Here is a 13916-nt window from a genome sequence, read left to right on the forward strand (position 1 = left end):
TCGCCGCCAAGTCGCCCTCTTCCTCTAATCTATATCATGAAGTTGAAGGAAGTACACAGAACGTCGACCTTCGCGTGGTCGCCGTCGCCGTCGCTGCCATTGTTGGCGACGGGCACCGTTGCGGGCGCGCTGGACGAATCCTTCAGCAACAACGGCCAACTGGAAGTGTGGGCTCCGGACTTCTTGGACAAGAATCAATATGACCTCGGAGGCGATGGTCAGGCGGGGCCAAAAGCCTCCGTTACGACTACTTCTAGGTATATTCGCAGCATTACTGAACATCTAGTAGCTCATGAACTTCTGCAGGTTCAATCGGCTCGCATGGGGCTATGCAGATGGCGCGCGGGCGCGCGGGGTACTGGTTGCTGGCATGGAGAACGGGGAGCTAGACATATGGGACCCCTCTAAGATACTAGCCAGTGCAGAGTGAGTGGTTTGAACCGTCATGACACGTCTGTGCGTCGGTAACACGCATTGTCAGCCCTACTGAGTCCCTGATCCTGCGAAACAAGACGCACACAGGCCCAATTCGCGGCCTCGACTTTAATCCCATCCAAACAAACCTCTTCGCGTCGGGGGCGGTGAACGGCGAGGTACGCGTGCTGTGTATCCAGAAATATACCCTACTAAAGAGCTGCAGATCTATATCTGGGACTTGAAAGACCCGAGCAAACCCTACTCGCCAGGAACACGCAGTACAAAGCTCGATGAGATCACAGCTCTTGCGTGGAACCACCATGTTCAGTATGCGCTAGCTGCGTCCAGCAGTACTGGCTATACGGTTGTATGGGATCTCCGAGGCAAGCGAGAAGTTGCCGCGCTCGCATATGGAGGTGGTGCTGGAACCCTGGCGGGCGGCATACAAGGGCTTGGTGCTAGTGGTATGGCCATGGGAGGGCGAAGAGGCATGAGTGACGTTGCTTGGCATCCTGACAATGTCAGTTTATGTTGACATCTGCAGCTTAACACGCTCTTACCTACCCATATTTTGCTAGGCGACGCGACTTGTCACATCTTCTGAGGATGATACCTCCCCCGTGATCATGGTATGGGATCTGCGCAACGCTCGAGCGCCAGAGAAGGTACGCAGATTAGTCCCAAATTCTCAATGATAATGATTGACTTATTGTGTAGATCCTCACCGGGCACGAGAAAGGCGTCCTGTCCTTGTCGTGGTGCAAACAAGACCCTGATTTGTTGCTCTCGTGCGGTAAGGACAACCGGGCTTTATGTTGGAACCCGCAGACTTCGGAGATCATAGGCGAGGTAAATGATCACGGCCTGGGTAGTCCGCACGTACTAACTGACTTGAAAAGCTGCCCTCCGCAGATAACTGGGCATTCCAGGTCCAGTGGTGCCCCCGGAATCCAGACCTTTTCGCGACGGCATTCTTTGACGGCACAATTGGCATTCACTCGGTTCAATCTACCAATGAATCGAGCGAATCGGCGCCCGCTGCGTCACAACCTGACGCCGCCGACATCTTTGGTGCACCGGGCTTCTCCCGCGCTTCACAGGCAACGCTTTCGCTCAAGCATCCGCCGAAATGGCTTCGCCGGCCAGTTTCGAGTTCATTCGGCTACGGCGGCAAGCTTGCCAGTGTCTCAAACCTACCTTCTGCTCAGGGCAAAACGCAGAGCAGTGTCGTTCATATCCGCAAGGTGGTCACAGAGACTGCCGTCGTGGAACGTGCGGCGAAGCTGCAGTCGGCGGTCGAAGACGAAACGTTGAGCAACTTTACCAAGGAGAAGAGCGACCTAGAGAATCACAAGCCCGCTGAGATCTCTGCAAGCTGGAAAGCTCTTCTCAGCCTGTTCAAGGCCAATTCGCGTGACGAGCTCATCACACTTCTTGGTTTCTCGAAAGACGAAATCGCGGCGCGTGTCGCAGAGGCGGTAGCAAACCTCACAGCAGCTTCCGAGAGGGCTGTGTCGCCTATAGAGGATGATGTCACAGAGACTGAGTCCAAAGCGCCTGTGGTATCCTTCGCAGAGCCAGAAAGCGAAGCGCGCTCCGACAGTGAAGAGGCGGGTGTAGAAGGTGACGAGACTCTGGACGCCAGTGGCACAGCGGTGGAAGCTACCCCTTCCGAGATCAGCGTGGATGCGACTTCAGACAATACTAATGCGCCCCTTGCGGATGGCGAGTCCACAACCACGGCCCCTAGTCTGTTCGGCGATGAGTTAATTGGCACGCCTCAAATGGATGCAGCTGCGGACTTCTTTGGCAGCATTGGCACTGTGAGGGAAGCTGACGACCATATTCCCATTCCTCATACCAACTATCCGCTTGATTCTTCCGTGGCCGCAACAATTGGTTCGACGGCATCTTCGGTCGCGTCGGAGGTGCTCAAGAGCAACACGTTCAGGATCTACCCTAATGACGAGTCGGAGATAGATAGGCTCGTCACAAAGGCGCTAGTCCTTGGTGACTTCGGATCGGCGGTGTCGTTGTGTCTTTCGACCTCCCGGTTCGCCGACGCGATTCTGTTGGCGGCCAGGGGTGGTCCTGAGCTCCTGCAGCGAACCCAAAAAGCATACTTCGAGCGTCAGACAAATGCACTGCCCTACCTCCGCCTCTTCCAGTCCATTGTCACCAACGATCTCGAGGATATTGTGCAAAACGCTGACTTGCAAGAATGGCAGGAGATCTTTGTCGTTTTATGCACGTTCTCCAGCCAGGAAGAGTTCTCTGGTCTAACTGAGCAGCTGGGCCAGCGTCTCGAGTTCCAGGCCAGCATCATCAAGGCGTCCGAAGCACTGGGTACCGAACCAAAGGCTGCTGAGTACAGAAGAAACGCTACTCTTACCTACCTCGCTGCCGGTCGCCTGGAACGACTGGTGAATATCTGGATCGAGGATCTGACTGAGGAAGAGAAGGCATTAACGGTAGACGAGAGCCTCAACGGATCTCGATACACAGCGCACGCCCTTGCTTTGCAGACATTCATTGAAAAGGTAACCGTCTTCCGTGGCGCGATTCACTACGAGGACGTGGACCTCACTCTGAAGACGCCTGGCGAGGAGCTTGATGCAAGAACGTACAAACTCTCCGCACTTTATGATCGGTATCTGGAGTACGCCGATCTTCTCGCTGCACAGGGACTCGTGAAGGAAGCACTCGTCTACCTGAAGCTTACCCCAGAAGGTTACAACGGGTCTCTAGGTTCGTCCTTGAATTTCAAGGTTGGTAGAGATCGCCTCTCGAAGGCGGCAGCTTCCGGAGCTTTGCCACAGAGGACCGTGTCCTTACCAGCGGTCTCATCGAAAGCGGCAGTTACCTCATCAAGTTCTGCCTACGGTTACGCAACATATAACGCACCAGTCCAACAGCCGGTCGTTCCTCAGGTGCCTGTGTCGACTTCCGCGTACGCGTCGTACAATCCTCCTGCAGTTCCTTCACAGTCGACGAATCCCTACTTCCCCGCCCAGCCCGTTGCACCGTCTCACTATCAATCTACGGCGCCCATGTCGTACAACCACAACCCCTACTCTCGCCCGGCATCACAGCCTCAGCACGCCGCAATACATCCGGGGCCTCAGCAGACGAACTCCCTTCCTCCCCCACCGCGTGGTATGAGCGGCACCCCCGGTGCTCCGCCTCCGCCTCCACCTAAGCGCGATAATGGTGGTTGGAATGATGCACCTTCCCTCGCCCAGCGACGTAATAATGCAGGTAGTGTGAGTAGGCCGGCAGCGATCATCTCCCCGTTTCCCAACGCCCCGGCATCGCCTAGTGTTCCGTCCACTCCGTTCTCAGGTCATGGGCAACCGCCCCCGACACTGCCTCCGCCGCCTCGTCCCGGCAGCGTGCAGTCCCTCCCGCCACCTCCACCGCAGGGTCAGCGTTTGCCACCTCCGCCCCCCCAGGGAGGCGGAAGGCCGTACCCGACTCGTCCACCATCTGGACCTCCTGGAACTCAGCCTATGATGGCTCCCCCCGGCCGTGTCATGATCTCTCCGCCGCCTGCTCCCGGTATGGCTAGGGCGCCTCCGCCGTCCATGGTTAACACGTACGCTCCGCCTCCTGGACCTCTGTCTGGTCAGACTCCGCCGCAGGCGCATATGCATTTGCCACCCGCGCCCGGTGTTCCTGTCCCTGGACCGTCGGGGCCGTATGCACATGCGACGCCGCCTCCGCAGGGCCCGCCTATCGCCCAGGGACCTCCTCCCTTTGCTCGGCCACCCCCACAGAATCAGCAACCGCAAATCGGGGGCTTTGTGCCGCCGCTCCCGCGAGCTGGACAAGCGCCTTCCGGTCCTCCGCGTAATGGGTCCGCTGCCCCGCCTGCTGCCCCGCGGGCGGCTGCTGGCCCTCCGCCGCCTAAGTATCGTGAGTAAGCCTTCTCATCATGAGACGTGTCTCTGATTGAGTGCTCCATACATGCAGCCCCGGGAGATCGTGAGCATATCTCGGACGAAATGCGGCCGGTATACACGGTGATCTCTGGCCAGTTGGAGCATCTGAAGCAGACCACTCCGGTGCGCGACCATCTCGCCTTGACTTGGAGCGAGATTGTGACATATTCCCCTAGCCCCAGCAGCGTCGTCTAGTGGATGATCTCGAGCGCAGGATCAATCCGCTGTTCGACGCTCTCAATTGCGACACGCTTTCGAAGCCTGTCCAGGAGAAACTCCTTGTGCTGACTAGAGGTAATTGTAACTGCCTTCTACCTCGCGAAGCACGCCCGCTGATGAATGACTATGCAGCTATGGAGGCGCATGATCGCGATGCTGCCATGGGATTGCATATGGATCTGCTCACGACTGGATCGCTGACGGATGATATCGGGTTGTGGATGTCGGGAGTCAAGCAGTTGATCATGAGGCTCTGATGGTGCTACCTGGTCTCATGAACACCGTGGCGTTCGCGCCATAAAAATGTGAATGGACTAGAGGCAGTAATAACTGGCTGTCTGAGGATTTACGATACCATTGATGTCTTTCTAAGTTCTGCAGATGTCGAATGTCGCATCGGTTACGTTCGTCTGCATCTTTGCTCAATCATCCGATGTTAGTATGCCTGAAGTGCTTCGGAAGCGTGTGTAGGTATGGTCTATCGGCTCGCAATTAGAGGTCATCGCAGACACCTTAACCGTCTCGTTGCCAGTCCCTGCACATACTCTCGATTTTTTGTGAGCATTAGAGGATCCTGGCACCCCTGGACGGCCTTTTTGAAGAAAAACACGGTAAAGAACATGCATTGGGATGCTTATCGCGGCACATGCAAGTTGATGACGTTTCTTCACGAAGTCCACCGACGAGATGTTTGCATACTAGACACTAGTGCAACGAATTTACGCTTTTGCATCGCATACAGCTATCGGCACTAAGTGCTCAGCATAGTTGTATGTCGCATGTCAGGGAAGGTTCCATGCACAGAAACAGGAGGGCAAGCCCCAACATCGGCATCATGCTGTGCGCCCCCGGCGAGTCGAATGGAGTGCGACTAGGACGTGTGGTCAGTGCCACACCATGCTTGCTCGTCCCTCGCGCGGCCGCCGCAATACTTGCAGCGCATGCCTGTGCCTAATTTCCATAATGCCAGGAACGTCGATCGAGAGGCCGGTAATGCGGCCGCAAGCACTGCGCCCTGGCACCGCATGCACGCCTCGAGCGCGTGGAGCGAAGGGGTCGAGGAACGGGGCTTGTGGCGGTCGTACATATGTGTCTACGGGCGTGGCGCAGGAGGCATCGACGCCTGTGAGGAGATAAGCGTGTCTTGCGCTCACTCTTTGAACTGGACGAGGATGCTAAAGCGGCCGGCAGCGATATCTGAGCTGCCCTGAGCGTGCGCGACGCCCTTCAGCTACCATTGACAATCCGTGCAGCGAGAGGGCAATCCAGATACGCGAGCCTAGTCATCAGAGTGGCTGCGGGAGGCAGAAAATGTATTACACACGGTGAGGACATCTTTGTGACCTCCGAGGTCCTCACCTTGTCGGCGAGTTAGATGTCGGTGTCTGTTTCTCGCATCTTGAGGTCTCAAGGCCTCAGAGTCGAGCAAGCGCAACGGCCCCGATAATCAGTTTGAAACATCCAGAGAGCAAGGTTTGAACGTTGTCCACGCAACAAAGTATACTTGGCAGATCGAGGCATCAGTACTCAGTACTCAATGTCGACATGTCACCTTAGAGTTCCGGAAGCAGCATCGGCAGCAATTCATACAATGACTCTTCGTCTTCGGGTCTTCGACTTCTGGCCCCGTCCTTTGGTGTATGGTGTACGGTCGAGTGCCGCCGGCGAGGTGTGCCTCGCGGTGAACGCTGCTTTGAGTGCTTATTTCCCATCTCATTCCTGTAGTCGGAGACGTCTGTGAAGCTGAGTACGAGTGAAACGCCAGAATGCCCGGATCAAATGTTCTAGCCGCGCATAGGTCCTTGGGCCGGCATGCAGCGGAGACTCACCTGCGGCAGGTACGAGATATCAGGCTGTCAAAACGCATCCGACATGAGAAGCCCCAAAATGGGCATCGTGGCGAGATAAGGCCGTAGTGCGAGATAACGGTGACGGCGGTTGCAGTAGTACTCTGGTATTTCAAGTGAGTCCTGCAGCTGTGGAGAGGCGATAGCCTCCAACTTGAGGTGCGCCCCAGGCACAGAGTCGATCTCGGTGGGTGGGCGATCTCAGGCACGGCCGCACGAGCTGTTTGCAGTGTGTATCCGGGCTTGGGCTGCGCCCGAGGCGGCCACTCAGCATTTTTCGAGCGACAGTACAGTGGCACAATACGGGCCGCGATATGAAACATGACAGGGGGTAGATAGGTGTGATGAAGATTTCATAGAACGGAGTGGACTGGGGCCCATGACTGTCAGTCCAACATTCCACTGGCTGCAAGCAGCGACAGCGAGTCAGTTCGAGGCCTAGATCCCTTCATATGGGTCGCTCAGGCAGAGCACTCTGGGAGCGCGCAGACATGAATTGTGGCCACGTCGCCAGATACGCCGAGCGTTTGACACAGGCCTGCTGCGATAGATGCGACTCTGTTCCCGGGGAGAGCACGAGACCACTGTAGTGAGTGGGTGAGAAACAACGCGAAATTCCCGCTTTAGTTATTTGCCTGCCGTTTTTGGGCTTCAAGCAGCGCTCCCGCTCCCAGCTCGAACAGATCGTGCCACTTCAAGCTTCATATATTCATAGTTGGTGTTAGCGCGCGGAGGTCCAACTGCTGCTATGGTGTGTCGCCACGTTTGCATGCATTTGACAGAAGCTGTGCTGGCATCGAGACTGAAACTTGCCTTCTAACATTTATGTTTTGGTGGCAGACGGCCTATGGCAATAACCAAGCGCTCCACTACCATCAGAATTGTGGAGTCCGGTACAGGCTATATTTTTATATGCGTTCTTTCACCTTCAATAAGAGAACCCACATGAATGATTGAGGAATCTTTTCTTTCAAGCGATCTGTTATGCCCAAGAACGCGATGCCACAATGGACTCGAGCGGAGTCTGTGGACCGCCGCGGACTCTGGGCAAGAATTCGGCTTCCGGCCGAGCGGATCTTGAAACCGGCACCGTTACATTGACAGTGCACTAATAAATCACAGTACTTCGTTTTTTCCCTTCATGCTTCGACGATGCGTGAGTTCCGCCCTCATCACTTCTGGACGCCACGAGCTATACAACATTGCATGAATCGATGAAAGCGTCATCTCAACATAGAAAACGCGGAGTATGTATCACCCATCATCGGCACTCAACGACATGACCGCTGATAGACCGCTGTGAAGTCTGTTGATGAGGGTATTAAGCAAGCAAGGCTCACTTTGGCACTTCCAGTCTTATCTGACAATGTGTGAGAAGCCGTTTCGACCCTCTGTGATATTCAAAGTGGCAATCTTAAGAGTATTATGGGCGTAGTCCACTAGTACGTAAATCGCGTACGATATGATGCTCGCAGTGTTCAGCAAGAGCATGCTGATAGTTCAGCAGCGTACTGCGTCGCCCGTGTGGATAAGAATTCGCGGAGCGATGCGTTCCTGTGGACAAGATAGGTGTGCGGCCATATGGTCCCCAGGTAGGTAGGCGCTCGGGACTGCCTGTTCGCACACTTTGACGGGACGACCGTAATATTTTATGCAGTGACACTCGTCGGGGTGGATCCCGCGCCAAAGATGACAGCCACGCCCGAGTTCGGCCTCTGGGCTTCTTGGGCTCTTAATGTTGTTCGGTCAACCATGGACGCGTCTTGGCTGTCACCGCTATCGCGAACGGAAATAGGTGTCCGCGTGAGTCTTTGCGACACGGGCCTCGCGGCATGGCTGTCCATACGGTGCACTCATGTGAGCAGGTGGAATTACAGACCGCCAGCAACAGGCAGAGCTATGTCACGACGGCGGCAAGCGGCATGGGTCGCGGTGCATATATCCCCGCTCCAGGGGCACATCATTATCCTCTCTCCAACGTTAGCCTACAGATGCCATCACGCGCCGAGGGACCATCGGGCACTCCAGATCTCCCAGCTTATCGCTCTTTCCACACGCGGAGGGCCCAAATCCGTTATAAGCTGTCCTCGAGCCATGCTTCCTGCGCCTGCTGCCAGTGCTCAGAGCCCGCTACAACCTCCCCCTGTACTGCAGTCACTTCGCCAGCATGGCACAGTGGAAATGGCCCGCGTTTTACACGTACGTCTGTGTGCACCTTGCAGTCCGCGCCATGCTGACCATTCCTCACCGCGCAGGACGCCCATGACGCAGGTGGTGCTTGTCGGCATTACCTGGTGAGCATTTTCACCCTGCTTGTATTTTTGTCGTGTTGTGTTGACCGCCGCGCAGTTTCGCGACAGTGGGCATGTTCAGCGCCGTCTCTAACTTAGGCGCAGGAGGTCTCGAAGACGTTTCGCTCTCAGACACAGCGAACAGCGTGCTCTATGCCATGTTTGCCGTCACGGGTCTGGTCAGCGGTGGCATTGCAAATGGTGTGTATCAACTTCGCTGGCACCTGCACCCGAATGGTTCACACGCTGTCCGCCAGTGCTCGGTCCTCGCCTAACGCTCTTCCTCGGCACACTCGGCTACGCTCTCTACGTCGGTGCGCTCTGGTGGTGCGCACATCATTCCCTGCATCCCCTGTGCGCCCCCTCATGTTTCCCCCAGCTACCAGACACAGGGTACATCCTGGTTCCTCATTCTGGCGGGTGCCATCCTGGGTGTCACCGCTGCGCTACTATGGTCTGCACAAGGTGCCATCATGATGAGCTACCCGCTCGAGAAAGACAAGGGCAAGGCGTTCTCTGTCTTCTGGGCAATCTTTCAATTTGGTTCGCTCATCGGTGCTATCATTGCCCTCGCGATCAACATCAAGAGCGGCGGTCTCAGCTCGGTTTCCACTTCAACGTACATTGTGCGCAGTTTTGGACGTTCGTTTCTTGATGGGGTCACTGACCGTTCTTCGTTGACTCACAGGCGTTCCTGGTCATCATATTCGTCGGTGTCGCATCAGCGTTCCTTGTCTTGCCTCCGAACCTCGTCGTCCGTGGCGATGGAACACTCGTGAAGCTGCAAGCTGCCTCCAAGCCGCACGAAGAGATCATCGGCATGTGGCGCGTGCTCAAGGACCGACGTCTCCTTGGTATGTCCAGTTGTCTCACTTGCCGGCACCAGTGGCAGAACTGACGCGTCTGCAGCGTTGCTCCCCATGTTCTTTGCATCGAATTATTTCTATGCATATCAGGGTGCCATCAACACTGCACGATTCGACGCGCCGACCCGCGCGTTGAATGCGGTTCTCGAAGGCGCCGGTGCGATCGTCGGTGCTCTCATGATCGGCTACCTTGTGCTCGACATTAAGTGGCTGAAGCGACGCACGCGTGGCTACCTCGGCCTCGGTGTCGTCACTTTCATCACGATCGCGGTGTGGGCGTGTGGCCTCGGGTGGCAAGCGTCGTTCGACCGCGCGAGGGCGAAGGAACTGCCATACATCAACTACAAGGACGCGGATTACCGCGCGAAGGCCCCGCTGTACTTCTTCTGTGAGTGGCCGTGGCCGTGACCGTGTGCATCGAGGGCCAGTTGCTAACCACCGGCGGGGCTGCAGACTACTTTGGCGACGCGTGCTACCAGGCGCTCGCGTACTGGATCATGAGCGCGCTCACGAACGACCCCTTCACGCTTGCGCGGTTCGCGGGTCTGTACAAGGCCTTGCAGAGCGCCGTAAGTGGCGAGCCTCTCCCTTCGATTGTGGCACAGTCTGACGTCCGCCTTTGTAGGGTGCCGCAGGGAGCTTCGGCATGGATGCGGTGGAGACGCCGTTCCTGAACGAGCTGCTCGCGAGCTGGATCATGATGCTGGCCTCGTTCCCGCTCGCGTTCCTCGTGATCCGGACGATCAAGGAAACGAACTACGGCGACGAGCAGATGATATACGCCGAAGACGTGCAGCACGCTGCTATGGAGCAGGGTGGCGCGACCGAGGGCGAGGTTGGGTCGATTGATAAGGAGAGGGATGACATCGTGGCCGAGACGGAGGTCAAGGCATGAGCGACGCGACGTAATGGACTCTTTGGGGTTTCTCTCTGCCACGAAGGTGCTCTTTATGGCTTCTTGACACCGCATTTCACGGACCTGCGCTCACGAACACCGCTGACGTTGTGCTGGCGCCAGTGTATGATACAATTCCGGGCTTTTGGGATGGGTCTCGCTGGGTGTGATTACTAGAGAACAATTCGAGTATAATTGCGATATAATGTGCGCGTGAATCGCGAAGATCACTAGGACTCGATTACCTAGAGCTCAGGAAAGCCGCCTTGAGTTGGTCTTGTATAGCGAAAGGTCAGTATGCGATTGGAGGGATGGCCAGAGTAATAACAGTAGTACTCGCCGAGTGTTACTACTTTGACTAAATGTCGCAGCAAAATAGTAACAGTCAGAGTTGTTCAGCTACTACTCTGCCAAGTACTGGCACGCCGCGCAGGCGCTTATGCTCCGATACATATAATATGTATGACTGTCTGCAAATAGAGTAAGTCACCCCCTTGAACGTTACTACTACTACTTTGGTATATACTCGTGTTCTCCCCACACACACAGGAACGATCAAATGTTTACTCCGGCCGATCTATGATACATAAGTGTGAACAATATCTTTGAGGTCATTGCCGAGTATATACTAAAGCAGTAACAGTAACACTCGAGGGGGTGATAGTAACACTCCGTCGAGTGTAAATAGTAACGATCGTCATTGGTCACGTGCAGTAATATGGTGCGCTACTGGCGCGCTTTGACGTGCTTTGCACAGCGATAGTAGCCCATACATCTAACATTGTGACATAATAAGATTCTTCTTTATTTCTGCTACAGGTCCCGGGTCATTTGCAATGTCTAGTAGTACAAAGTTCTTTCAAGATATACCACCTAAACCTAACCTAACCTAACCGAACCTAACCGAACCTAACCTAACTCAACCTAACCTAACCTAACTTAACCGAACCTAATGTAACTTAATCTAACTTAACCGAACCTAACTGCCAAAAAGGGACATGTCCGGATTGGGAACAGTAGCTGCAGTCAATGGATGTATCACAGATTTACGGTAGCCAGCCTCAATGACATATCACCCTGCCAAGTACAACTCTGACTGTTACTCATTTGCTCCAACATTTCCGACTGTTACTATTTTGCTCCAACTTTTAGTCAAAGTAGTAACACTCGGTGAGTGTTACTGTTATTACTCTGGTCATCCCTCGTCATTGCCGGTGCGTGCTGATAGCGCCTCTATACTAATCATCGGCATGCATGATTCTATGCGCTAACCCATATCGTACAGATTCGAAATCTCAGGAGTCATGGGCATCTCTCGGCCCCGCGCACGGCGCTGTCTGGTGCTGCGGTCGCTGGACTGACTCCCAGCTCTGCGCTCCCGCACGTTAGCCATGCCTCCAGCGCGTATTGCCCCGTCAAGTTCGAAAGGCAAGTCGAAGGGCGCGTTTCCGAGCCACGGCCGCCTTGCCCGGAAGCCGCTCGCGCCCGTAGAGCTAAATCCACTCTCGTATGACCGCACGGACCCGTTCACCGCGCTCAATGCGATGCGCACCGTCCTCGCCGCGCTCCCGACGCGCCAGCTGCGCCTCACCGTGGAGGAACACGCACTCGTGATGCGCCTCCTTGCGATCGTGGAGCCGTTCGTCGGGCCTGCGCCCGCGCGTCGCGCGTTGACGCGTCTGCCGACGGAGATTCTCGACGCAGTCGCGTTCTGCGTCGACGACAAGCGCGATCTTCTCGCGCTCGCGCTCACGTGCCGCCGCATGTACTCGGTCGTCTTCCCGCGGCACTACGACTACCGCATCATCAAGTGCAAGGTCAGCTCGCTGAGGGTGTGGAACCACCTGATCGTACGGCGGGGGCTTGCGCGCAATGTGCGCCAGCTCGAGGTGCTGGACGAGCGAAGCACGGAGCCCGAGACTATCCCCTGCGACATCGAGACATCGGACACTGACTTGGAATCCTCGGACGACGAGCTAGAGATGCACGCGAAGCAGGAGCGCTACCTTGCCGCTGCATTGGCAAGGATGACGGCGCTGGTCTCGTTCACCTGGTCGTGCTCCCATTTGCCTATCTCGGTCGAATCACTCTGGCCGATTCTGATGAAATGCCAGACTCTGCAGCAGGTCACTGTTAACGACAATCTGGTGTTCTCACCCGATAATGATGATGAGAGTAGCGCCGCGCGCAAGAAACGCCAAGTAGTCGTAAGCCCTGATTTTGAGCAGGTCTCGACGATCTGTGTTAACAATGCGATAGTTTCCTGCATTGCGGGCCGTGAGTATGCAGACAACCAAACACACCTACGCGTTGAACAAAAACCCGGACATGTCGCGTATTTCTGCAATGCTTGCGAATTGCCCTGTCCTTGAGGTGATGCATCTGCTGCTATCGCGCCCGCGAGCGTCCAGATGTTTTGCTTACGCGGGCACCGACAGTCCCTGAAAATCGACTACACGTCTCGCCGCGGCCCGGGCTTCTCCAGCCCCATCTTAGATGACTTTCTACTGTGCGGACGCTGGCCGAACCTGCGCACACTTGCCTTGACCAACCTCCGCTGCTCGCCGCAGGCAGGCTTCGACGCCACGATGGGCTTCCTCCTCGCACACCCGCAGCTCGAGGTCCTGTACTTGGACGTCGCATTCGGTGCAGGGTCTCCGTATGTGTTCCCGCCTGGCTGTATACCGCGCCTGCGTGAGCTCCGTTGTGGTCGCGACATCGCAGGCGCGCTTCTCGCATGCCCAGGTGGCCTGGACGGGCGGCCCCTCGACGTGATTGGCGGTATGCGCCTAAGTGGATCGATGCGCGACACGTCGTTCTTGTATGCGCTCAAGCAATACGGGAAGAGCGTGCGGCGGATCGAGCTCGCGGGCTGGACCGACATGGATGACATCCGGCAGCTCGCGGAGAGTGCGCCGCAGCTCACCTGGCTAGACGTGGGCCGGCGGACCACGTCGGCACATGCAGCGAAGCCGGCGTCGGCCACCACGACGAACGTAGTAAGTTGTACATTTGTGAGGCGTGCTGTATAGCCACAGACCTGCTGACCATGATGGTTGGATGCAGGCAGAGTGGGCCGCCATCCTCGCGCAGCTGCCGCAACTCACGACGTTCCACGGAGTGCGCTTCTTCTACGAAGTCGCGCAAGGCAGCGGTGCCACGCTGTCCGTGCCGCTTACGTTGTCCGAGCGCAGCCGCATGCGCCGGAATGACGAGATAGCGTCGCTGCTCGCGTGGAAGTGCACGAAGCTGCGGCGCCTAGATCACTGGGAGGAGGGCTCTGGTAGAGTTGTCGTGCTCTTGCGGGACGGAGACAAGGTCCGATATGAGGTTAGACGGGTCAAGACGTAGAGGGAAATGCGCGGAGGGCAAGACACTCTAGTATACCCAGGACTATGTTGTACGGATCTGGATATCAAGGCTTGTAACTGGAAAATAAC

At 56.1% G+C, this 13916-nt stretch overlaps 3 protein-coding genes across 3 annotated transcripts; all 3 read left to right on the forward strand.

The window, feature by feature from the left end:
- Positions 1 to 36: 36 nt before the first annotated feature.
- On the forward strand, positions 37 to 5085 carry POSPLADRAFT_1169143 (hypothetical protein; the record flags this gene model as incomplete). Its single annotated transcript, XM_024488044.1, has 11 exons — positions 37 to 257; positions 307 to 426; positions 482 to 593; positions 641 to 937; positions 996 to 1082; positions 1135 to 1266; positions 1317 to 2040; positions 2116 to 4332; positions 4390 to 4481; positions 4535 to 4652; positions 4710 to 5085. 11 exons carry the CDS (start codon positions 37 to 39, stop codon positions 4832 to 4834), a joined length of 4245 nt encoding a protein of 1414 aa, XP_024340525.1. The 3' UTR covers positions 4835 to 5085.
- Positions 5086 to 8557: 3472 nt separating this feature from the next.
- POSPLADRAFT_1180600 (hypothetical protein) lies at positions 8558 to 10716 on the forward strand. The gene is made up of 9 exons (XM_024488769.1): positions 8558 to 8623; positions 8680 to 8718; positions 8774 to 8916; positions 8973 to 9042; positions 9095 to 9341; positions 9404 to 9569; positions 9625 to 9969; positions 10035 to 10150; positions 10207 to 10716. Exons 1-9 carry the CDS (start codon positions 8592 to 8594, stop codon positions 10474 to 10476), a joined length of 1428 nt encoding a protein of 475 aa, XP_024340526.1. The 5' UTR covers positions 8558 to 8591; the 3' UTR covers positions 10477 to 10716.
- A 1151-nt stretch (positions 10717 to 11867) lies between these two features.
- Positions 11868 to 13827, forward strand: POSPLADRAFT_1045951 (hypothetical protein; the record flags this gene model as incomplete). Its single annotated transcript, XM_024478911.1, has 3 exons — positions 11868 to 12753; positions 12850 to 13475; positions 13543 to 13827. 3 exons carry the CDS (start codon positions 11868 to 11870, stop codon positions 13825 to 13827), a joined length of 1797 nt encoding a protein of 598 aa, XP_024340527.1.
- Positions 13828 to 13916: the final 89 nt, after the last annotated feature.

Source organism: Postia placenta, assembly GCF_002117355.1.
Source record: "Postia placenta MAD-698-R-SB12 unplaced genomic scaffold POSPLAscaffold_5, whole genome shotgun sequence".
Taxonomy (NCBI): domain Eukaryota; kingdom Fungi; phylum Basidiomycota; class Agaricomycetes; order Polyporales; family Adustoporiaceae; genus Rhodonia; species Rhodonia placenta.